Source organism: Manis pentadactyla, chromosome 6, assembly GCF_030020395.1.
Source record: "Manis pentadactyla isolate mManPen7 chromosome 6, mManPen7.hap1, whole genome shotgun sequence".
Lineage (NCBI taxonomy): Eukaryota > Metazoa > Chordata > Mammalia > Pholidota > Manidae > Manis > Manis pentadactyla.
In genome coordinates this window covers 154336115-154359651 of record NC_080024.1, presented here as the reverse complement: position 1 = coordinate 154359651, position 23537 = coordinate 154336115, and the positions used below count along the sequence as shown (strand labels likewise).

The following is a 23537-nucleotide window of genomic DNA, read 5'->3' as shown; positions in this document are numbered from 1 at the left end:
AGACTGTCTCCTCCATGAGCCTCCACAAGGGCAAGTAGTGAGGAAGGAGGTTCACACCAGGGTGGGCATGGGAGAGGGGGTGCCAGGGGCAGAGGAGAGGGGGTGCAGTGAGAGGTCACGGGGGTCCAAAGAATGAATGAGTCCCAGCATCACCATCTGGCCTAACAAGCGTGGGTGAGAGGCAGCCCAATAAATGGCACCTCTTTCCCATCCGAGTTCTGACCTGAGTCACAAATGGTCAGTAAAATGGACAAAATACAGACTTAATATTGAACAAAACCCTGGGTCCTCTGATTGGAATTTACTTGTCTTTACATCGTCTGGACCAATCAACTATTCTGTTTAAGGCAGTTTGATTTGATTTTAAGTGACCTGGCAGGCAAAGGGGCGGGAATGGGGACGGTTCCTGGCACAAGAGGGGTGAGTGGGTCCCAGGCCCCAGCCGCCCGCCCTGAGCCGCCACAGCAGGCACGGCCCTCCACGTGCACAGGCGTGCTCTGGGGGTAAGTCAGATGGGCAAAAACGCTTCCGGAGGCTTCGTGTTTACTTTTTATTTAGTGGTACAGACTGAGACCAAACAGTCCCGCCAGGCAGGTTAAGGTCTGAGATCACAATGAAGAGAAGACAGGACACATGAGTGACGGCTGATGTCTGGAGGACAGAACGCACACAACAGACGGATCAGGAGGGGGCCCCTCAAGGCGTCAGACGTGCCTGACTAAATATCCCCAGTATGCACGGCCCTGAGCCGGGAGGGAGAGATGGACCAGAACGCACCAAGGCCCCGCGAGACCCACGGGAGGACAGCCAGGACCTCCTGCGGGGCTCGTGCCCCCCAGGCCGGGGCTACTTCCCGGAGACCGGGTGGTGCTGACAGCCTCTGAGAACTCGGCTGTGACTCGGGGCCATTAATGCCCCAGGACTGAAAACCTCTAACTGTGCAACGCACGTAACTCCACGCACGAGACAAGTGATGCTCTCGGTCATCCTGCGCAGCCGGGTGATGACGAAGGGAGGGGGAGAGATGCGCTCTGCTTTCCTGCACCACCTGGAGAGTGAGGGCGGCGGGTGGGGCGCGTGGGAAGCCCGCCTCTCAGTTCTTCAACCGAGACACTTCGTACAGGTACGCGGCCAGCATTTTGGTTCCTTCCACGTAGTTGTGCCTGCCGGAGAAGAACGCGGCATGGCGGCTGGTGTGCCAAGGTCCGGGCTCATGCGCGGCACTCCTGGGAGCGTCCCGCCGTGCTGGCTCGCTGGCCCTCAGCTCCATGTGCCTTTAGGATTCTCCAGGTTTAGCCTGACTGAGCCACCGGGGATCAGCCCCGGACCTGGTCTGACAGACCAGGCAGGCCTTCACCCAGCAGTTCCAGGAAGAGCCTTGCCTTGACGCTGGCCTCTCCCTCTGTTTGGGCATGAGGCCACCACCTCGCTTCCCAGTTCCCAGGTCTCTGGCCCCTCCCATTAGCCTCCAAGCAGAGTCTCTGACTCTTATTCCCCAACTGGCCCACTTACCCAAGAGAGCCCGTTTCCTGTCCTCCCTGCCTGCCTGGCTCTCTCCTCCCTGGGGGTCACTGAGTGACCACCTTCCATCCCACTGCTCAGGGAACCCTCCTCCCACTGCATAAGCCAGGACTGTGTAAAGGCACCTTAGGAAGCTTCAGTCACAGGCGAAGTACAGAGGTAACCACAGAGCACAGGCGGAGCCTTGTTCTGAAGACCCACCCTGCCCCCAGCCCCTTCCCCACCTCCATCAGAGGTTCCCACCCCTGGGGTAGAAGGCACCAGAGGCAGTGGTCACAGAAATCGCCACCTTCCGCTCTCCAACCTCGGCGGCAGGACAGGAGGTGGCATGGAGGAGGAAGGGCCTGGAGGGCTTCTCACTGGTGCCCATGGGAGAACAAGCCCAGACTCAGGGCAGAGGACCCACGCCCCACCTGTTGAGCTTCTCATTCTGGGAATGCGCGCCATCATCGGCTGACCCCACGGGCAGCAGCATGACGTTCTTGCCTGTGGCCTCCTGAAAAGTCAGAGTCACGGGAATACTGCCGCCTTCCCTGGTCAGGTCTGGCTCAACACCAAACACTGGGGAAGAAGGGAACAGAAGACAGGTAAGCTTTGGGGCCACCAGGCTGGCGACCTCCAAGACCCATTGCTTAGCACCCCGAATCTGGGCCCTGTGCGAGGCCTGAGGACCACCGCTGCTCTCCAGGCGGCTGCTAGCGCGCCCCGGCCCCACGTCTGGCTCCTGGCAAGGCCTCGGCACATAGCTACATGCCCACACGATACAACAGAGCTCTGCCAGCCGTGCTGGGCCCCCTGGCACGCACCCACCAGGGCAATGTCCAACCTGTCTTCAGGGCTCTTCTCCCAGCCATGTAGTGTGGGTGGTTGAAGTCGGACACCCAGGGCTTCCCGCCGTGGCCCATGTACACCTTGAACTTGTTGGGGCTGCGCAGTTCAGCAAACTTCTTAGTCAGGTAGGTTGTGACCTGAACCACAAAGAGACGCAAGGCTTGTGAGCTTGTCATTTGGGCCAGAGCTATGATCTGCTCTCAAGTCTCAAGTGGGTCTCCCACAAGCACACAACACACCTGCAAAGGGTCTGCAGACCCTACACTACAGTGTCTACGGGGGTCTCATTTTGCTGCTGAACAGTAATCAGCTTAACTAGAACAGAAAAAGTGATTTTACCAAGAAACAAAATCCAGTTCTTTGAAGGTAATGCTTTAATTTCAAACAATTCCCCCTTTATGTAGACATTCTTATTTGATCATATTTTAAATCAAGTTTTTAAAAAATATGCCTTGACTTGCTTTATAAAGATGATCACACCTGGACCAGAAACAGGCCTGGTGCCACTGTGGGGGTGCTTGGCGACAACCCCTCTCCCGACAGGGGGGCCTTGATTCCACCTCTCCGAGCAACCTCCTGGGCGAGGGCAGCAGACCGCTCCCCAGAGCCCAGCTGACCCGCAGCTGCGGGATGTGCTCCCTCCGCCATTTCCCCTTCCACCCCTCACCCCCGTCCTCGGACTCCCACCCTAACATATTCAGCCCAAAGTCAGCACTTGAAGTGAAACCTTAGGCTAAGGTCAGAGGTCGGGTTTTTGCACGCCTCAGCTGTGACAAAGGTCACTTCTGTACGATGCTTTTTATAAGGCCTTTATCTTTGATCAGTTTCTGACCTTCTTCTTCCAGTAATTACTGAGTTGGCAAGAGCCAAGTGGGGCCCCTGAGGTGTGTGTGCTCAGAGCCGCGGCACAGCGGCCAGGGCAGAGCAGCCGCCGCACCCCCACCCCAGCCCCACGTGCCTGCTCGCTGACCACCTCAGGAGTCATGTTTGGTACAAGCCTGATGGAGAACTTGCCGACCACTTTCCTGGGAATCACAGTTTTGGCCCCCGACCCCGAGAAGGCGCCTTCGATCCCGTGGAGGGAGAGGGACGGGTATCGCCATCTGTGCATCAGGATGTCTTTCTGAAGAAAACAACATGGTCAGGGGACGGCCCTGTGCGACAAGGACACAGGAATGTTGACTGGGCCATTCACTTAGTCACGAGCGGGCCCGGGAAGGAGGCGCAGAGCCTGGCATGGCTGGCAGGTGAGCCTGCCCCGAGGTGCTCCGGTCACCACAGAGGGGGCTCGGTGCGCTCCTAACAGCCTCACAGGGGCACCTCCCAGCTCACCAGAGCCAGACTGTGCAGGTGAACTAAACTGACCAGCAGAGCCAGGAACCAGAGGAACAGGGAGACACCGACGGGCACCTGCGATCCCCCTGAGGCCTGCTGGGGAGGAAAGCCACAACCCCCCACCAGCATCCCTGGCCTGTGACCTTGGACCGGCGTCATGCCCTCTGCCGGGGGGCCTGGCACAAAGCAGCCTACTGTCTCTTTAGGTATAATCATGCCCTGGGCGCCCAATAGTGGACAAGTCAGGAGAGATCAGGCTGCCAACTGGGTGGCCCAGAGAAACTGGACGGGGCTCCTGGGGCTCACAGTGACTCAGCCACTTGGCACGTGGACTTGCTGCTCGTGAACCGGAGAGCTCGGTGATATGCGGAAGGAACGCACAGGGCCCCAAAGGAGACACCTTATACGAAAGCCAACATGAAGGTGGCAGGCAGCGCGGGGGAACAGAAGTGCACCCACAGCCCTATCGTCCCCAGGCTCCGCCGCCCGACCACAGTAGTGGCCCCCGAGTGACTGTCGCCAGCGACACCTCCTCCCCTCTGCTCTGCCTGCGACAGTTACTCCACCTGGTCCCATCAACTCTCTGATGTGCCCCGAGACCGATGCACCCTGGCCCTTGTCTGCACACCAGCTCAAGGCTCTCCCTGCTGCAGGAGCCTAAGCGGTGACCCTCTTCACTGCACCGGCGCCAACCCAGCTGCAGCCCTGCCTACAGTCTGTCCACGAGACCAGCCCAGCCCACCCTCCACTCAAACCAGTCCTGTCTGTCGGCTTCCAGAAGAGCAGACAAGCTCCCTGGGAGGCCACAGACGCCTGCATGTCAGGCCCTTTCCGCCTGAATCCCAGCCCCTCCCGTCCCCGGCAGGTCCCCCCATCCCTCTGACAAGCGGCCTCACGCTCCCGGGCACAGAGCTCTAGACTGCCTGGGTGGCCCCTGCATGTTCTTTTACACAGAGAGATGAAACTCAAGGGCAGAAAGGCTGTATTTCTCTTACATCAGGGCCTGCACTGCATTTCAACTAATGCTGGCTAAACTGGACATAAATATAACCAGAACCTCATAACCCAGGGACTAGGCTAATTAAGGAAAAGGCCTGACACAATTTTCTAAGAAGGAAGCACACCTCTGGGCAAACGGTTTCCACCCGTGCCTGGCTGTCAGGTACACACCTTCCACCACCTCTGGGCCTGCGGTGAGGAGATCACCCCGGAAGTGCAAACAAGGCAAAAGCCGCCTGTCACCAAGTCCCCTGCACGCTCCTCAGGTCCTACGTTGTTAAAAGTCAACTCTGGACTCTTTTAAACTTCCCAGCTCCCAGCCTGGTGGTAACACCAGCTTTCCAGTGTCTGTACCACATTTTGCCAGCACCTCTGGCTCCTTCCCACGGGGATCCCTGGACAGGGCAGGGCATGGCAGGAGGCCTGGACCCCGGGGCAGCCAGCACCTTGCAGCTGTGCAGCAGGGTGTCCGCCCCCACGTCCCTGGCGTACTCCTCCAGGTCAAAGTCGATCTTGTCATAGAGCTGCAGCTCGTCCTCTGTCACGGGGGCCACGGCCTCGCTGATGCCCGGGATGAGGATCTTCCCCCTCCTGTCCATCAGGGAGCCTGCAGGAGAGCAGGGAGGGCGAGCTACGCTGACTGCAGCCATGGACCGCGGAGGGCCCAGGGGCCTACTGCCACAGCCGCCGCCCCTCTGCTTGTGCAGTCATTTAATTACTGGAACGAGGCAGCAAGGCCGAGGTATGGAGGCTGGGTGAGCTGTCCGTGCCCACAGACCGGCTTCAGCAGGCTTCCTCTAAAAGCCACCACACTATCCAACATTTCTTTTTTAATGCAGATTCCACAAGACATGAGCTGCCCCAAGCTGAGGTGGGAAAGCCCGGTGGCACAGAGCGGAACCCAGCCCCAGAAACAACCCTGACTCCTTGACCGGCAGCCGCCGCCTGCAAGGTGAGGAAACAGGCTTAGCAAACGGAGGGTGAGGCAAGAGCTCGCCCAGCCTCATGCCCAAGGGGACCGGGCCAGGCGAGTCCTCGCTCTCTGAGCGGACCAGGCAGGCCTCGCTGCAGCCACTCACACATCAAGCAGGCCAGAGCAAGGCCCCCAAGGGAGAGAGGGCACAACCGTGTCCAGGGCAGAGCGGCTGCCTGCGTCCAGGGCCTGGTCACCTGGGGCCACCCGGGGACTCCCAGGGGGGTCTTGGAACCAAGAAAGGGTTTGGCGACACAGAGCGGAAGCAAGGGAGAGAGGCAGAAATGAGACATGTGGATCTCTTAGAGGGAATGTGAGCGGGGGAGGGAGGCGGCCACAGTTAGGAAGACGGAAGTGGCTCACAAAGAACACGAAAATGCCCCAAATGACGGTGACAGCCGGGAAGTATGCCCACTCCAACTTTTCTCGCACATCACCGAGTGGTGACTGAAACCCATGCTCACCCATCAGTGTAATGAGATCCGTCATGGCCTCGTGCACGGAGCCACCGTACACACCCGAATGGAGGTCTCTGTCACTGCATTCCACCTGGATGGAAGCAAAGGCCACTCTATTTGGCTGCTTAGAAGGAGCTAATTCTTATCACGTAATAGTCAACTAAACAAAGAACATTCACAAGACCTGAGAGACCATTTTCAAATCAAAATTTCCTCCACCAAGAGGCAAAACAAGGTATTTCCTAGAGTATAAAACTTTGGCAACCAAAAAATTCTTCTGGGCATGCCAACCGCAGGTGAGCAGGGCAAGCTGGGCATGGTGGGCACAGGTGAAAGCTACAGGGCACCTCCTTAAGCACCCAGCCTTTACCAGCTTCACAAAGACCCTGCACCGTTCCGCTAACAGGACCACACCTGCCATGAGAAACTGCCCGCCGAGAGCCCAAGGGCCTGGGCTCGGCCCTGCCCCACCACTGACGAGCCACACGACCAGGGCGAGTCCGCCCGAGCCTGCCGGCCTCAGCCCCTCACCGGTCACACAGCACAGTAAGAGCTCTCAACTCACAGCTGCCATGCTCCGTGCCAGCTAAGCCATAAAGCAAGGGCGGCGCCTTGCACAGAGTGCGTGCCCAGTGGGGTGATGTCATTTCTAGGACTTTTCCGTCTGTAAGTCACTCTCCATACAGGACTAATGGAGTCATCACAGCTGCCCTGGCTGGTAGGCGCCCCCACCATTATCTGTGGAGACCAAGGCTTGGCTGAGCGGCCGGTGATGCCAGGTCCAGCAGGCCACCCCTCCCGCTCCGCCCAGCCTCAGCTTCTGTGTCTAAGCGAGGCTGCAGCTCCCAAGATTGCTTGGCCGAGGGATAAGAGCTTAAGGGCTGAGGTGCGAACACTTTAACTTTTAAAAGGAGGTCTTTTAATCTTAAATGTTTTATGTCTATCTTGGTGAATGGCCTGGCATTTAATCTTTTCTCACTATTCCAAAGCAATACTACAGAGACGACCAGCCTAGCCTGGGGCTGTATGAACTGACTTCTGATTGCTGGCAGGCCTGGCACATTATGAAGGCTTCTGTCTGTCAGAACTGGGGCGCCGGCAGGCCTGTGCTTCCCATCAAGCACCTGGCCCACTACCTGGTACCAGCCTGCCACAGGCCAGGAAAGAAGAAGACAACCAGTTGGGGAATGCCACTAAGCACACAGGGGGGCTGGTACCTCAATGAAGAAGTAGCAGATGCCTCTGAGACCGTACGTGATGCATGGCTTCGTCTTTCCCAGCCAGTAATTGTCGGAAATGCAGACGTAGTCCACATCTTTAAAGAACGTGTCTTTCTGGGCAAAAATCAGTTCATCTAGGCCTTCAGAGCCCGACTCCTCCATGCCTTCCAAACAGAATCGGACATTGACTGGAACTTCCTGTGAAAGATAATTAAGTGTGCAGGCCTTCAGCTTCCAGGCACTGTCATTTCTTAGGGACAACAGAGAGGAGGCCATCGTTTTGAAGTCACCAATTTCAAGCCCCAGACTTCCTCTAGGCCAACGCCTCAGGCAGGCTGTGCATACCCCAGCGACCTGTCCCCAGGCTATGGGCTGTCAGGGCACCAGCGTGAGCACACAGCCCATTCACCAGGCCCTCTGCACCCATCCAGTGCCAATCCGGCGCCTCCAGAGCCCAGCTGCTCTGAAATAAAGGCCCCGACACAAAGAAAACCAGACTTTGCTTGTGCGATGCGGCTTCCGCCAAGGCACGCAAGAGTGAACAGGGGCCCTTCCCTACTTCCGGGTGCACCAGCTGCACACACTCAAGTCCCTTTTCCAGGAGCTAACAGTAGCTAAGACGCTGCCGCGCACCTGGCTCCTGAGCTTCAGTTTCCAGGCCTCCTCCATGCTGTGCGGCAAGGCAGGTGGGCCTTCCACACGTGAGAAAATGAAGCTGCACCTGAGGAGGGGACTTGCACAGGTGACACAATGTCAGGCCCCGTGCCGACTCAAGTCCACCCCGGGCAGCACTCTTTACCACACGCATCACCTCCCCACCTCCGCCTCTCCAATGGACCAGATGCACGTGGCCACCCCTGCCTTGGCCACCCCCAGACTCCACAGGGCCCCGGTGGGGGCAGGGCCTTCCCAGTCCTGGGGCCCCAGCAGCCCGAGGCTTTGGGCCCAGTCCCTCTTGTGCACAATGTCCCCAGACAGAGGAGCCGGGACCCTGCTTGGACCTACCACCTGTGCTCTGACAAAAATGCTTCTTGTTGTCATTCTATCATGATACAAGACAAAAAGCAAGAAACAAAAACTGTCTATACACTCTGATCACAATTAGTTTAAACACAGTTGAGCAGATCAGTAAGTCACAAAATACTAGGTCTCTGAGGGCCGGGATTCTAGGCACCTTTTTTACTTTCTATTTTATAAGCTCTTGACAAAGAGTTGATATTTCATAGCTAAGGAAACATATTTTAAAAACAAAGTACACTTTTAGGAGGATAACAGCTGCCCAGGAAAGCGGGGGCTTGTGTGTTACCGGGGCCCTCGCCCCGGGCTCTCCAAGGTGGTGCCTGCCCTGAGAACGCAGCTCCCTGTGGGCTGGATTCCTGCTGAGTCATCGGCGTGACCTCTGAACTGTGAAACAATTACATCTTTAATGTTCAACAAAGCTGGAAAGCAACTCTATAATCTTAAATCTGACCTGACCGTGCTGATAGTTTTGAAGAAGCTTGCTTTCCAGCACCCCGGTGATCTGCGAGCTCTGCAGGCTGCTCCGGCAGCAGAAAGCCCTGCTTTGTTTGTACTGCTAAGAGGGGAGCAGGTGACCCAGGCCTCTGCTGTGGCTGAAATACCTGATTCGTTTTCTGAAAGGCTTCCAGGGCATTGATCCAGCCAGCCACTGGCCCCTTGTCATCAGTTGCGCCTCTCCCATACAATTTGCCTGTAATAACAATCAGCAAATTCACACAGTTACGACTACAGAACAGAAAGGATAGCGTCTCTCCAGAACACCCGGTAACAGCTTAGCACAGCCACAGACAGTCACACTAAGACTTTCTCTTCAAAAGCCCCATTCTCATTCCAATAAGCCTCAAGTCTCCATCCAAAACTTTGGTTAGAATTTACCAGAGAGCCAACCATATGCCTCCAAGTCCCTCCCTTTCCCCAGGGTTGGGGCAGTTGGCCAGTGCACAGTCCCGCTGGTTTGGGGTTTGCGCAGACCCAGCTCCTATTTCCAGAACCAGCTGGTAGCGGTCAGGGTGGAAAACCTGGTCATCTGCAGGACGCACGGTACACCATTACCAAGAGGGAACTATAAGCCTCACCCCACCCCAATTTTGACACCTCATGCAGTAAAGAATAGAACTTACGTTCATTATTTACTTCTCTAGGTTATCCCAAGACTAAAGGACAGGGTATTGCTTCTCAGTCTAATTAGTTACAGTACCTCCCTTCTGTACACCCGCTTCTGGGAACCCCAAAAGCCCAGAAAGGTAGGTGTCTGGCCACCATGAATGACGACTAGGCAAAGACACCGGGGCCCTCTCCTGGCCCTCTGCACACGTGCAGAGCACAGCCCAGAGAGACCGGGGCAGAGCAAGAACAGACCCCCAGCCGCGGCACGCTCAGGGCTCAGCCTTCTCTGTCCCGCCTGTCCTAGCCAGTCCTCTGATTCCCTCATTCTTACCCTGTTTTTAACACTTAGCAGTTTCAACATGACACAGTTCCAAGAATTATGAGGCTTAAAGACATCATTTCTTTGGGAATTTCCTTTTATAGCCTAAAGCCAGTTTTCACAAACGCTAACAAGCTTTCCTAAAAGCATCCTTGTTCTGACGAACACTAACTAGGTAACCGCGGAGTGTGGAATGGTGCTGGAGAGAGGTGGGTGAAGACAGATGCAGCATGTCCCCACCCTCGGGGCTCCCCTGGCAAGGAGATGCAGCCTGCCATCGGGTGTTTGCAAGGAAGCTTATCCATAGCGTGAGGAGCTATCCCTGCCCCATCCATGCCCGAGCATCGCTGTCTCCCTGTCTGTCTGGTGGGATGGACGAGGGGCTGCGGGAGGCCTTGCAGAAGGCATGGAGGACCGAGCTGGCACAGAAGCAGGTGTTCACACGGCATGGGCGGGGGAAGAGCCACGAGGGAAAATGAGATGGGGAGGTGAGGGGTACCACCAAATCCCCCGAGAGGTGTCAAGCAGAGACACAGCAGACAAGGCCACCACGGGCGAGGCAGAGTTGGGAAGCAGGACTCAATGACTTCAACAAGTGACAGGAGGGCCTTGAGCAGGGTAAGCGCGGTGGCCAGGGCAGAAGAGCCGACAGTGACAGGGGGCCTGCAGGCACAGGGGTAAGGACCAGGACGACCTCCGGGCTCCTGGGCACGTGGTGGGGGAGTTGGCAGTGCCATGCACAGATAGAGAGGGGGTGAGGAAGGGCAGGCTGGGGAGGGAAGCATGGAGTTCTGTTCCACACAGCGGTGCGGGGGAACGGCCCATCAGGTACGTGGGCTCGAGGCTCAGGGCATCCAGATGCAGGGTGCATAGAAGCCCAGCTCTACAGTTGATGGCAGGTTAGCAGTCACACTGTGGTGACAGCTGTGACATCGGACTGGACTCCCTCATGGATGCTGCTTTAAGTAAAAAGGGTTCTCCGTCGTACACAGTAATGAACACAGCTGACAGCGAACAGGGGAAAGATTTGAACAGAAACTCAGTGTGTCCAACCAGAAGGGCTGTAATGACAGAAAGTCCAGACTTAGCCCCGGGGGGCAAGGTACGAAGGAAGGGGCTTCCTCAGCTGGCCAGTGCCATAGGGTAAGAAACATGAAAGTGCAGAAGTGAAGGCAGGAGGAACCTTCCTAACAGAAGGGGTCAGGAAGAGAAGAGATCAGCCTTGCCAGGGCCGAAGTGCCCCCCTAGGAGGCACTGGTGATTGCCACTGAGCAGTTCTTACTGCTCCCAGCCAGGGCGGGGGTGGGGAGCGGCAGATGCTTTTCTAATATGACCAGGTGGGGCTGCTAAACTACACCGGGAAGCAGCCACAGGCAGGTCAAGTATGAGCACAGGTGTGAGTGCTGCCTCAAATCAGAGCAGGTTTTCTGAAAAAATGTCAGCGGCAAAGGGAAGGCCAAAATCAGACCCCAGGCCACAAACACTTCATTTCCACAACAAAGGAGAGCTTGCTGATGTTTCAATGGCTGGTGCACATGGGAGAAACTTCCAGAACCCAATTCTAGATTACGTAAAAATAACTTGTTCTGGAAAGATAACGACCAAGGGACTGTCAGTGTACCTCCTGAAGTAAAATAGTAGAAATGCTTCTCTGGATGTGACAGGACTTTTCCTCTAGAAAATCGTCCCTTACCGTCTCGCTCCACCAAGGTGAAGGGCTCGCTATCCCAGCCATCCTCTAGGGCTGCAGGCTGCACGTCCAGATGTCCATAAACACACACGGTTTTCTTTTGTGGGTCACAGCCCAGCTTGCCGAGTAAAATGGGTGGCAGTGGTATCTCTGAGCCATCAGGGAGCTGACAATTGAGAGGGAAGCAACTGAGGGCAGGCTTTGTTTAAAAAATTTGTTTATAGCAGATATTATTAAAATACCTTGAGCATTCTTATTCTCATTAATCATCCTCTACCATGGAGTTTATATTGTTCAACTATGTCACTAATTCACAAGAATTTGTTTTCCTATAATCCAGAGCACATGGACTAAATGACATTTACTTACTGCATGTAATTTGGTAAATTTTTAAAGGCTGATTTTTTTTTAAACTTCTACACAAGAAAACATTACAAAGACTGGAAGGGTATAAAGTACACATCCCTTTGTTTCAGCTGCAGGAGTGAGGGTTACTCACATTAGCACTGTCACACATATACGGGTTAGTCTAGTTACTGGAAAATACGCTGTATGAAAATACACATTAATAAACATAACACACAAACTAAACTTGGTCAGGAAGCTAAACTAACAATTTGCCATTAAGGTAAAATGAGCAACTTGCAAGGAACAAGCAAGTCAGGACAAGGCTGGTGATGAGCTGGTAAAGTGTCCTTCCCCAAGCCCCAGGTGTTGCGAGCGTCTCTAAGTGCACACAGACACTGGGGAACATTCCAGGTTGCTGGAATTCTTGCAAGACAGAGCATTTGTCTTTCCAGGAAACTCTACTCACACACACGCCAATGCAGTAACCGCAAAGAACCACACAGGTGCCCACGCACAGGGTGAAGCGAGGTGCCCAATACAGGCAAACAGCCCCTGCATGGCGGTTCTCACAAGGACGGCCCGTAGCCGCCACGGGCGAAGGACTGTCCCTTACTCTCACTGCCTGGTCACATAGGACCTGTGCAGCAGCCACAGCCAGCCCGCTGCTGGCCTCAGGAGGAAAATTATTTTTAAATGACAAAAGATTTTATCTAATAATTTTCTACTTAATATAGCTCCTCTAAAATACTTTGGCATTTTTCTAAGAAGCTGTTTGGGCCCATCGGTAGTCTGTGCTGAAATTCATGCTGCAAACCGCAATCCCCTCTCTGCGCATCCCCAGCTATTTTGAACTGAAAGAATACAGCCTGCCGAGAAAGTCGAGTGTTTACAGACACGTGCTGTCCTCACTGGAGTATCTGTCTGGGCAGCAGTCTTTGACGAGTCCACATTCTGCTCTCCCTCTGCTCGTGCCCATGGCCATCACACTCATCCCACTCCCAGCCTAGCACCAGTGGGCCCTCCTCCACCCTGTGCATTAACTTCGTCCTGCACATCACCTCTGGCCCCAGGAGCCATGACCGTCCCATCTCCTGAGCTCCTCTGTCTAGAGGTCAGGCCCTCAGCATCCAGTCTCACACCTAATGACCAGGCGCCCTTTCTAACCCACCATCTAGCAGCAGCCAGGACCGTCTTGATGTGTGCATAGGCCTTACAGCAAGTAGCCCCAAACCAGCCCTTCCCACAGGCCGTGTCTGCCCCCCGAGCCTCGCCCCTGCAGAACCAAGCTCCGAGGCCCCTCGCAGGACCTGGAAGCCCCAGTGTCATCTTTCCTCCTTGAGCCCGAGGCAGCACCAGCTCCTGCAAGCACAGACAATCATATCCAAGTGCACCTCCACCCCTGCCCCAAGTCATCTGCTTCCGGAAGAATGGACCACTGCCAGCGAAGCAACGGCAAGAGATCAGACGTGCTCCTGGCTCCCACTGTGAGACTTGCTGCCGCACTCTCAACAGTGATGACATCTGTCAAGTCCTTGCTAAAAATGGATGCTATGTAATTCCAACAGAGTGGTAGTCACTTGTCTTTTGTGGAACTGCACAATGTCAGTATCAAAGAGAAGCAATCTATTACAATGAATAGCCCATAAAAATTACTTGCCATCCAGATTTCTTAAAAATCTCCTGTGAATAAAGGGAGGGGAAGAAAGTATGCTCCTAAAAGGAAATAATACAAAGAAACCTGCTTCTTCTCTCATGAATGGGGAGAAGCGCTGGGAAGCTGTAATGTATCTGAAGTCAACCATCAAATTTGTGGTCAGAGGACATCTCGAACAATACTGGACTGGGCTCAGGAGGCCCGGGTTTTGGCTTCCTTTGCCATGGACTGGCTTGGGTTCGTAGTAGAGACACAGCCCACCTACGCCTCTGAGTTCTCCCATTTATGAAAAGAGTAGACGAGATGAGCTGAATGTCCACTCGGAAAATCTCAGAACTATGATTTAATATTCTTATCATCAGGCAAGAGAACCAAGGCAAAGCCAACCTCGTCACAGCCTGCAATATAAAAAAAATGAGAAACTTTGCAAATACACGCCATGAAACGTGTCCTTGACGTAAGGCTGAAATCATCTGAATGCTGTATCATGAGGGGTGCTCACTTAAGTTAGGAAGAAAACAAACAAATTTCCCCTGTCAGAATCTGCACAGAAACGCAGCCAAGCTCACGGACCATCACAAGGAAGCTTCTTCCAGACCCAAGTCACGCAAAGTATGTTCCTACCAACTGGGATGCAGCATGTTTCTACCAGTGTTTCTATCAACTGGGACACAGTATGGTGAGTGGGAATCTTCTATTTACACTGTTTGTACATCTACATGGAGAGTGTATAACCTCCTGGCTTGAAAACAGACTGATTTCGGGGGGAATAGCAAGCTATTTTCTATGAATGGCCATTACATTAACTTACTCAACAGCTCTCCTTCCTGAGAAAATGCTGAGTGTCACAAAACCTTTGTCCCAATCCAACTGAAGAAACCACAGAGTTTAGAATACAAATCAAGCCTTTTAGTTTGTTTTAACATCAAGCAGGTTATCTGCAATAAAAGATGGTTTAAGACCTTGCTGAGCCCTATCAGCGACTCAGGGGGAATCTCTCTGTGGTTCTGCAGCGCCAACACCCCAGACTCATACCTTCTGTTTTCCAATATCTACCAGTTCCACAGAGCCGCCCAGCTGCTTGATATCCGCGGCGGCAACTTCCACCATCCGCCTGACGTCGCCTCTCTTCTCAGGCCACGCAGACACACTCTGGATGGCCACCCACTCTGCAAGTTTCTGTTTGTGGATAACAAGCAAAAAGGGGTTCTGAGAACGCAGTCCTTCAGGAAGAAAGGTATTCCTCAGTGTGCCATGTTTTGGCATCCCAGGTTGGCTTGCTACCTACAGCCAATTCATTTTGAACACACTGACTAGATACAGAAGAAAAAACCTATCACGTTTGCTTTTTATTTAAGCTTAAAAAAAACTGTTTTTACTGGCCCTGTACCTAGAACTACAGCATAACAAAAATGTTAGAATGTGTACTTTTAAACATTAAGCATGTGGTAAGAACTGTACAAAGTTTAATCAGTAAGTTTACACCTGAATCTAACAAAATTACAACTGAAAGACACAAAAAATACCCAACATTTTCACAAACCAAGTTAGTTTACTTATCATCCTGAGAACAGCCAAGTTCTCTAAAGTATAATTTTTATAATGTAAACTCTAAAGGTTTCACCTGAAATGAGCCCACAGGAATAACTTCAAGATATGATTCTTCAACTTAATGTCAAAAAACAGATTAATATGTAACATTACCAAATCATTTAAAACGTGCTAAATGCAAAATAGTTCTTTAATCTGTATCTATAAGAAACTGTAGGTGGAGATTAAACAAAAATCTCAGATTAGCTCTAGTTCTAAAAACATACATTACGACTTTCTGTCAAAGCCAAAAGTCTAACTTATATACTATAATGAAGAGACAGAGGAAAAGATCTCTAGACTACACACACACACACACACACACACACACTCATTACCAGCTTTAGGGGGTAAGAATACTTAAGACGTACTCTCTTGCCAATTTTCAAGTACTACACGATATTAATAACTAGTCACCAAGCTGTACATTAAATTCCCCAGAACCTATTCCTCTTAGAAATGGAAGTTACACCCTTTGGCCAACAGCTCCCTAATTCCCCCAACCCTCGGCCCCTGGCGACCACCATCCTACTCTCTGCTTCTGTAAGTTCAACGTTTTTAGAGGCCACATATAAGTGAGACCCTGCAGCTTTTGTCTTTCTCTGACTAGACAATATTTTTAGTATGACTGAACTGGCACAACTCACACTAGTTTCTTGAAAGTTCCTCTGAGCCCATATGATTAAACCAAATTTTAATGCTTACTAGAATAAGTAGTCCCTCACCTTAATGTAGCGATCCTGATTTTCATCAATGTACTTAAACAGGGTAGTGAGGGCCGACATCTTCCAGCCAGACTGCAGACCTCAGACGTTCCTGGAAGGGAGAACAACCTGTCAGTCCTGACTCGACAGGGGCTGACTGAAGGGACCGGAAGGCACTTGTTCAGGATCATAAAGTGTTACTCCGCCCTGAAGGCTGTCACGAGTTTTCCAGGAAGTGGCCATAGTGCAGAGAAACAGCCTTGAGAAGCAGTGAGGCTCAGCTTGAACTCCCAGTCTTTTCTCAGAAGGAAAATGTACACAAAATTGTGTGAAACTGAAGGAAGGGCCTGAGTTGAAGACAATCTGAAGAAAATTAAATGAAGGTACTTCCCAGTAACAATGACTTACCAGCATTTAAAACAGTTTTTTAGATTTATTTTTATTCTCTTAAATCACAAAGAACTTTCCACTTACTATTACCACAGAGTAAACAATCCCTCCCAAGATCCCAGCAAAATGTCACATCCTGTCTCTTAAGGCCACAAACCCACAACACCGCAAACAAAGCACAAGGAGAAACAGATTCTGTTCAAAAGTTGATAATCCGAGTCCAAAAAGAGCCAAAGGCAACATGCAAAACCTCCCCAAGGCCTGATTGAGATGAACTTCCATGAACCCACAGCTTCCCTCCAAAGTGCATTTTCTAACTTCCAGTTTCCCACGTGAGACCCAACACATTCTGCTCCATTTTATAAATACGGGGAAAAGAAATCATGTGACTGAACATCTTTAAAAAGTGGAATGAATATAAAACAAAAATGATTCTGGTACTGGGACTCTGAAAACTGATTCTCTCCTCTTCCTTCAACTGACACTTCAAATTCAATCAAACAGCGAGGCCATTTCAAAAGTATTTCAGACGTGGAGCTGCAGCGGGACAAGGTCCTACCACATCTAGATGGTTCTCAAGTGGGACACCAGATGAAGGCCTGTGTGTCGTACTGACACTGCGGTTGGAGTGTCCCTTGGTAGGGGACCCAAAAGTGACTTCTAAACAGAGGAGACGGAATCCACTTGGACATAAAAGGCAGCAGCTGTTAAACAGACTGAGGAAGTGACTGGGCCTGGGCAGTGGTTTCTGTAAGAACGGGATCAAACCACTTAGTTCTCAGTGCCTCCTTTCTCCTCTTCAAACACCCTGAACAGAGCATAAAATGCTTATCAAACTCAGACAGTTTCAGCTGAGGCTCTCATCTGAAAGCCCAGGAAGCTGGTCCATGAATGCTGCAGAGGCATCTCATGAGCATTAAGGAGACCAATTTTCATCTATTCCATCACCAAAAACATAAAAAGGGATGCTTCTAGAACAATGTGCTACATTGGGCCCTTTCCCCTTGAGTTCCTGGTTACGAGATACCACAAATCCCAAGCTCACTGTGGCGCTAGTCTTTTAAATATATTTTCCTCTGCAGATAAACTACCCGATGGTCTTCCAGCTGAAATCACTCAAAGATAACTGGGTTGCCCCCTGCAGAGCCCAGACTCTTCAGCTCTCCACTGCCCAGTGACAGGAATAAACAGCCACTGCCTCTCTGCACAACTAACCAGGCAGAGGCTGAGGGGACACCAAGCCAGGCCAGGTCCCTTCTCCCCTTCAGCTGTGGATCATTCCAGCAACCACCCCTCCCGCTACCCGAGCCATTAAACGGGACAGTTCTAAATGCCCTGGCGAACCCCATTTATCAAGGTAAAAGCACTGTTGGAGTGAACAGAAACAAATCTTACCCTTTCAAAATAAACGCCAGCCTCACTACCCTCTTGAAATCGAAGGTTCTTGGGGAGAAATGTAACTTAAATCATAAAACTAGTGAGAAGGGAAGGAAAAATTACACTGGTGGCACCTGGAGCCATCGGCAATACCTGCAACTCATTCTTCTAGTTCCCAGCGTCCCCATCCTTGCCCCTCATTAACTCAAGGATTGTATCAATAAACAAACAAACCCGTATCTTCGCTAAAATCTGCAAAACCCACTAAAGCAGGGAAGAGAATCCCCAGCTTGCCCTGTTTAGAGCTTTATCCCAGACACACAGCTCTGAAACGCGTCTCTCGCCAGGACCTCCGGGAGCAGGGCAGGCCGGGTCGCAGTCTCGCCCAAGTCCGCGCAGGCCGACCCGGGGTCAAGGTCACCGCCGCCTCCCGTGCGGGCGGGTGCTAGCGACCTCTGACCCCGCCCGGGTAAGGACACCAGCCCAAGACCCCGCCCCAGGCCCGGGCTTTCCGCGGGCCTCGCCTGGGAGGATGCCTGGCCGCGCCCTCCGCATGCTCCCCGCCTCCCGCACAGCCCTGGGCGCCTCTTCCAACCGGGTCACCCTTATTTCCCGCCCTCGCCGGCCACGGGGACCAGGCGGCGCGCGACCCCCTGGGGCTGGGCTCTCGCGCGGGGCCCCCGGAGGCCTCGTCTTTGGCCGGCCCGGCCTGCGCTGCTCCCGCCTGGCTGGTTCTCGAGCCCGACGCCCCCAGCCTCGGGGCAGCGCCCGGTCGCCGAGGGGGACGCAAGCACCGCCCCCTACCCCTGGGACTTCCCTCCGCGGCCGGCCCTTCCCCGCCGGGGAGAGACCGCTTACCCGCCCGCAGCCTCCGCGTCTGTTCCGCACCACGTGCCCTGGCCACGCCCCCGGCGCGGGCCCGCCCCGCCCGCGCGTCCCCGTCCGGGACCGGAGAGCTGCGACGCCCGGCGCGGCCCCGCCCCCACGGCGCGGGCGGGGTGGGGCTGAGAGGTTAGGGGCGGGGCGCGCGCCCCAGCGCCCCAGGGCCCGAGACTCCGTGGAGGCGGGGGTATTGGGGCTGCGGCGGCGGCGGCGGCGGCGGCGGGCGCTGCCCTCACCCGTGCTTCACGCTCGGTCCCGCGTGGCCCAGGCCTGGTGCTTCCATGGTGGGATCCTAGAAGGCTGTGGGTCCGAGGAGGGGGACCCCATACTACACCTTCTGAACCGCAGGCCTTGGGGTTTAGGGTAAGGGTTTAGGGTAAGCGGCTGTTTGCATCAATCTTAAATGTAAGGCCCCCCCCCGGAGTCCCTGTCCCTATTACGTTTTTTTAAAATACATGTTTTATTGTTGCAAAGGATGTAATTTTCCACACTGTAAATATTTTAAAATAAAATCACCTCCCCGCAAATTTACAAGATTTGTTTTCCCTTCCAAATTCTATTTACATCAATATGCCTCCGAGAATTTTATCAAATTGCGACGTTTTAATAATTTATATTATTTTATTGACTAAACATTTAAGTCTTTTATTGATGATTCCATCATATTTCTGTGCAACAGAGTATGTATAAAAGTTAATATGTACTTTCCTGTAACTAGAAACCACTTACAATTTTTTTTGGATTGAAGTCTCATTACAATTATTATTAGTACATAACTGATAAAACCTACTTAAATACACATTTTGGTAAGGAATTTTTAGATAGTAAAAGTAATGGGTTGGAAATGTATCCTTTGATCCTATCTATTGGGCTTTTTAAAAAATTAGTTAAGATATCTATAAAAGATAGTATATGAATTAATTTGTAAATGAGATTATTGCTGGAATAAGACAGGGTTCAATGAAAAATACAGCAAAAAGGTGATTTATAGAAGAATCCATAACACATTACTATTCAGTTCATCAAAATTTTATAGACATGTGGTGATGATGATCAAAGAAGGTGGTTGTAAGTAAGAACAAGGAGGCAGCCTGGGTCCAGGTAAAAAGTAAATATGAAGTTACAGCACCTAATAATTTTTACCAAGTCTAGTCTCCTTCCACTTGCTGCATGACTAGCCAATAAGTCAAAAGACAAGGGGTTGGGACCAAGAAAGCAATTTTATTCAGAAATTCAGCAGACCAAGATATCAGACTAATGTCCCATATCATCATCTTTAACTCAGGATGATTTCAAGCTCCTTTGATATTAGGGAAGGAGGGGAACAGGAGAGGGTGGAGGTCAGGAGGTGATGACCGACCTCAGACATCCGGGCGTCAGCAAGGGCCTGAGGAGGGGGTGAAACTCCTTGTCCCTGGCCAGTTGACTCCAGTCATTTTGTTGATAAGTCTGGCTGTGATGTTCCTAGATGTCTTTGACAACCCAGTCGTCACTTTTGTCCATACTTCCTTATCTCCTGGGGGAGGAGACTCTTGGGTAAGGGGCTGTTTGCATCAATCTTAAGCCGTGAGCAAAATTCCTTCTGATGCTTAACAAGCCTGTGTGCAGGGCCCGCAGGGCTGAGCAGAAGCTTTTTAACCCAAAAATTGAGGCACCAAAGGAAACAGAGACAATGTAAAAGCAGAGACGTCAAGTGTTTCACTGTTACATCATCATTTAACAGAAGTTAATGAAAATGTTTCTGCTACAAATCTGAATAAAAGTTGAGAAAATATAAAATTTGCACTTGATGTAAAACACTTTTACTTGGAAATATGCTGTCAGAAGGTAGCACTTTCTACCTCCTGCTTCTTGAAATGATGCAAAATATGCAACTGATGGATGTCCTTGATTAAGGAGGCATTCTGCAATAATACACTGTGGTAATCAAATTCCTCCTCTGCGTGGAGCATTGAGGCTTTTAAAGAGTTAATAAACATACAGCACTTAGAACGATGCCTGGCACTGAGTGTCTGTCTGTTCGGGCTGCTGTAACTACCATAGACCGGGTGGCTTGTGAACAACAGATACTTCTCGCAGTCCTGGAGGCCCGACATCCAAGATCAAGGTGCTGTCAGGTTCAGGGTGTGGTGTGAGCCGTGCTCCTGGTTCATAGAAGGCTGATCTCCCCTGTGCTGTCACATGGAGAAGGGACGAGGGAGTGCCTTCAAGACCTAGTCACCCCGCAAAGGCCCCCTGATACATCCATCACCTATGGATTAGGTCTCAGTGTAAGAATTTGTGGGGGACACAAACATTGCCTCTAGCATTGAGGGTCTCAGAAAGAAGAGTGGCAGGGCAGGAAGGAGGGCAGTAGGTAGCAACACTGTCCACATGCGCCCAGGCCTGTCTGCCCCAGGAGAGAGTTACCCACAGTTTGAGCAGTGAGAACTCTCTCAGGCCTCCTTTGAAAGTCTTTTTGTGACCCCTGCTATCTCAGCGTGAAGCCTGATGCCTATTAAGCCAATGAGCTCACGTTTGATCTGGGTGTGCACTGCTCGGAGTGTCCAGCAGGTGGCCGTGCAAGCCCTTTCTTGGGTAAAGGATGCCCTGCTGATTGCCCCATAGCAACAAATTGAAGCTCAAGGAACTGAGTTTCTCTTCTCTGCTGGATTTTTGAGGAGCAGTGACATTATGAGAGAAAACAAGGAAAGAGCTGTGAGGACAGGTGACCAGAGATTGGGTGCCTCAGAAGGAAAAATGATGTGACTTATTCTGAGACTTCAGGGACTATAAGCAGTATGAAACTTACTCTACAGATCCATTCACAAACCATTCGATCAGGCTTCCACTTGCCACGATGTTGGGGTTTCAGCATGAGTCGCTGAGCATATTCTCCAGAATCCCAGTCAGTTCTGTTAGCCAAGCTTCACTAACTACACGGACCATGGGAGCACCTGGGAAACAGAATTTCCCTGCACACAGGGACCACTTTGGAGAACACCATTTTTCTCCAGAAACCCAGGTGTGGAGAAGCAGTGGTAGCTACATGCTGAGGATGCCGGCCACACAGAAGGCAGGGGGGCATGGAGGCAGCTGCTGCAGAAGGCCTGCATGCCTGCCTGCTGAGCCCGCAGCGCCGGGAACCGCAGCCCGCCCACAGCTGGTCCCCCTGCTTTCTCTCCCGGGCATGAGCCAGTCTGCCACTCCAGCCCCAAGTGCTAGTATTCCCCCAACACGCAGGACCTGTGAGACCAGTGTGCCTATCATACACCTCGTCCATCGTTTCTGACGGGAGCTAGGGAGCTTTTAGAGACTCAGGCTGAGAATGAACTTTTGGATTTCTCCCATATTTTTCTGCATCTCCCCATCCTGGATCCCAGGGTAGCATAAAGTTTGATCAAGGATGAGAGTGATGGTACAGAGGTAAGCCTGCAGGCGGGCTCTGACAACCCCCAGACTCACGGTTCACATTCTGGCCACCATGGCACCATCCGGGGGTGTCCCCACATAGAGTATCTGTGAGCCTCTGTGTCCTCTATCCCCGCTAGGAGGTGGGAGCTAGGTCTCTGCCAGAATCTGTTCCCTGGAGCAAGGCTCCTACCCACAGAACAACACAGCTCTCTGTGGGCAGTAACTTGTGTGCTTAACAAATAATTTCATGTTTTCTTAGTCCAGCCCAGGAAGACTGGAGATGAGCTGGGACAGGTGGGGCCGCTCCTTCCAAGCAGATCCTCCTTCCTTCTCTCTGCTGATGCCCCTCCCCACCTTTAGGGTCACATATCCCTCCAGGGTAGGGACCTGCCTGGTTTGTCTTCAGGGTCCCCCATACTAGATTCTTAGCTCTCGGGGAGAGCTAAGGCTGGAGGTCTTCCCAGAGACCACCACCATGGAGAAATGGGTGCCACTCATGGCCAGTCCACAGCACCCGCTTTGACGACCCAACAGCCACTCTAGAAGTCCACGTCACCCACACCTTTGTTTCCTTCACCCCACAATTCTGCTTCCACTTTCTCAGATACTGTGAGGTTAATTTCTATGTCTCAGGTTGAAATTTCTCAACAAGAAGATTTGATTGGTTTAGCAAGTCACCGCTAAGAATCAAGTTTCCCAGACCAGGAGAATGCTTGCCCCAGGTTCTCCCGTGGCCCCCCGGGCCCCTGCTGATGACTGCCTCTGGGTCAGGCAGGCAGCCCCCCGCAGCCTCCAGGCCAAGGAAGCCAAGTCACACAGCGAGACAATGCTGCTTCAGGAGCAGCAGAGAGCAGAGCAGTGGGCCCGGGGGCTTGTCCTTGGATGGGCCTGCACGCCCGGCAGGCCCCACCTGGAGGGTCTCTTAGCAGTGGCCGTTCCCACTGGCTCACTAGTGACAGGGTCAGAAAACATCTGTGAGCAAGGCGGAAGCTTCCCTTTCTTCTTCCTCCAGTTGTGAGCTCAGGCTGGGCCCCTGTCCCTGCACGTATAGAGACAGAACTGTTTCATCCTCGAGACAAAAGCTACCCCTGGACTCAGTCCCTTTCTTCACTTAATGGTTTCCTGGATGGCATTTTCATCCAAGAATCTGGAGGTGCCACCTGGATAGAGACATGGGAGTAGACAGTTAAGAGAGATGGAAAGGAGCATCTAGAATGAAGCACCTCACGTCTTTTAAATCACTACCGTGAAGCGGGGAAAACTGTAGCACAGAGAAGGCACATAGTGAATCTGTGGCATCTTACTACGCTGATGGACAGTGACGGCATTGGGGCATTGGTGGGGACTCGACAATATGGGTAAATGTAGCAACCACATTGTTTTTTCATGTGAAAACTTCATAAGAGTGTATATCAATAATACCTTAATTAAAAAATCACTACCATGAAGAAAACTCCAATTACTCCAAAATAAACAATAGGCACATGGCCACATGTGCAGCCAAGCCTGGTCTACACTTTTTCAATGAGCATTTCTGGCTCTCCAGTCTGGAGAGCAAGTATGCCTTAACTCTAAATAAGTGAAAGAAAGTCAATTTAGCAAATTTATAAAACCTGCTGCAATTTTCTCTATCAATGAACTCTACTTTGACTATGCCAAAGATTTTTGAGTTCAAAGAGCTTGAAAGAGCTTCAAGATGTAAGTAAGACACCGCTGTTTCCACTAA

General features: G+C 52.1%; 2 protein-coding genes across 3 annotated transcripts in view; one reads left to right on the top strand and one right to left on the bottom strand.

The window, feature by feature from the left end:
• Positions 1–536: 536 nt before the first annotated feature.
• On the bottom strand, positions 537–18527 carry CNDP2 (carnosine dipeptidase 2). Of its 2 annotated transcripts, none has more exons than XM_036884106.2 (12): positions 18395–18527; positions 15791–15881; positions 14511–14654; positions 11477–11639; positions 8960–9048; positions 7335–7535; positions 6124–6208; positions 5133–5293; positions 3311–3475; positions 2348–2489; positions 1935–2082; positions 537–1163 (listed from the first exon to the last, which is right to left on the bottom strand). In XM_036884106.2, exons 2-12 carry the CDS (start codon positions 15848–15850, stop codon positions 1094–1096), a joined length of 1428 nt encoding a protein of 475 aa, XP_036740001.1. In that variant the 5' UTR covers positions 15851–15881; positions 18395–18527; the 3' UTR covers positions 537–1093. The 2 variants fall into 2 exon arrangements, with proteins under 2 accessions (XP_036740001.1, XP_036740002.1); XM_036884107.2 differs by lacking the exon at positions 18395–18527 and adding an exon at positions 17555–17639.
• DIPK1C (divergent protein kinase domain 1C) overlaps positions 18069–23537 on the top strand; it is a 65196-nt gene continuing 59727 nt past the window's right edge. The window contains exon 1 of the mRNA XM_057504343.1: positions 18069–18702. Within this exon, the coding sequence (XP_057360326.1) occupies positions 18069–18702 (634 nt within the window). The remainder of the gene's footprint in view (positions 18703–23537) is intronic.

Bases quoted from the DNA above. Each gene is read 5' to 3' on its own strand.
- CNDP2 (XM_036884106.2), bottom strand. From the start codon at position 15,850: ATGTCGGCCCTCACTACCCTGTTTAAGTACATTGATGAAAATCAGGAT. The intron at 9,049-11,476 runs GTAAGGGACGAT...TTGTTATTACAG, and splicing joins CACCTTGGTGGAGCGAGACG to GCAAATTGTATGGGAGAGGC. The intron at 2,083-2,347 runs GTTGGACATTGC...CTTCTTCCCCAG, and splicing joins GAGAAGAGCCCTGAAGACAG to TGTTTGGTGTTGAGCCAGAC.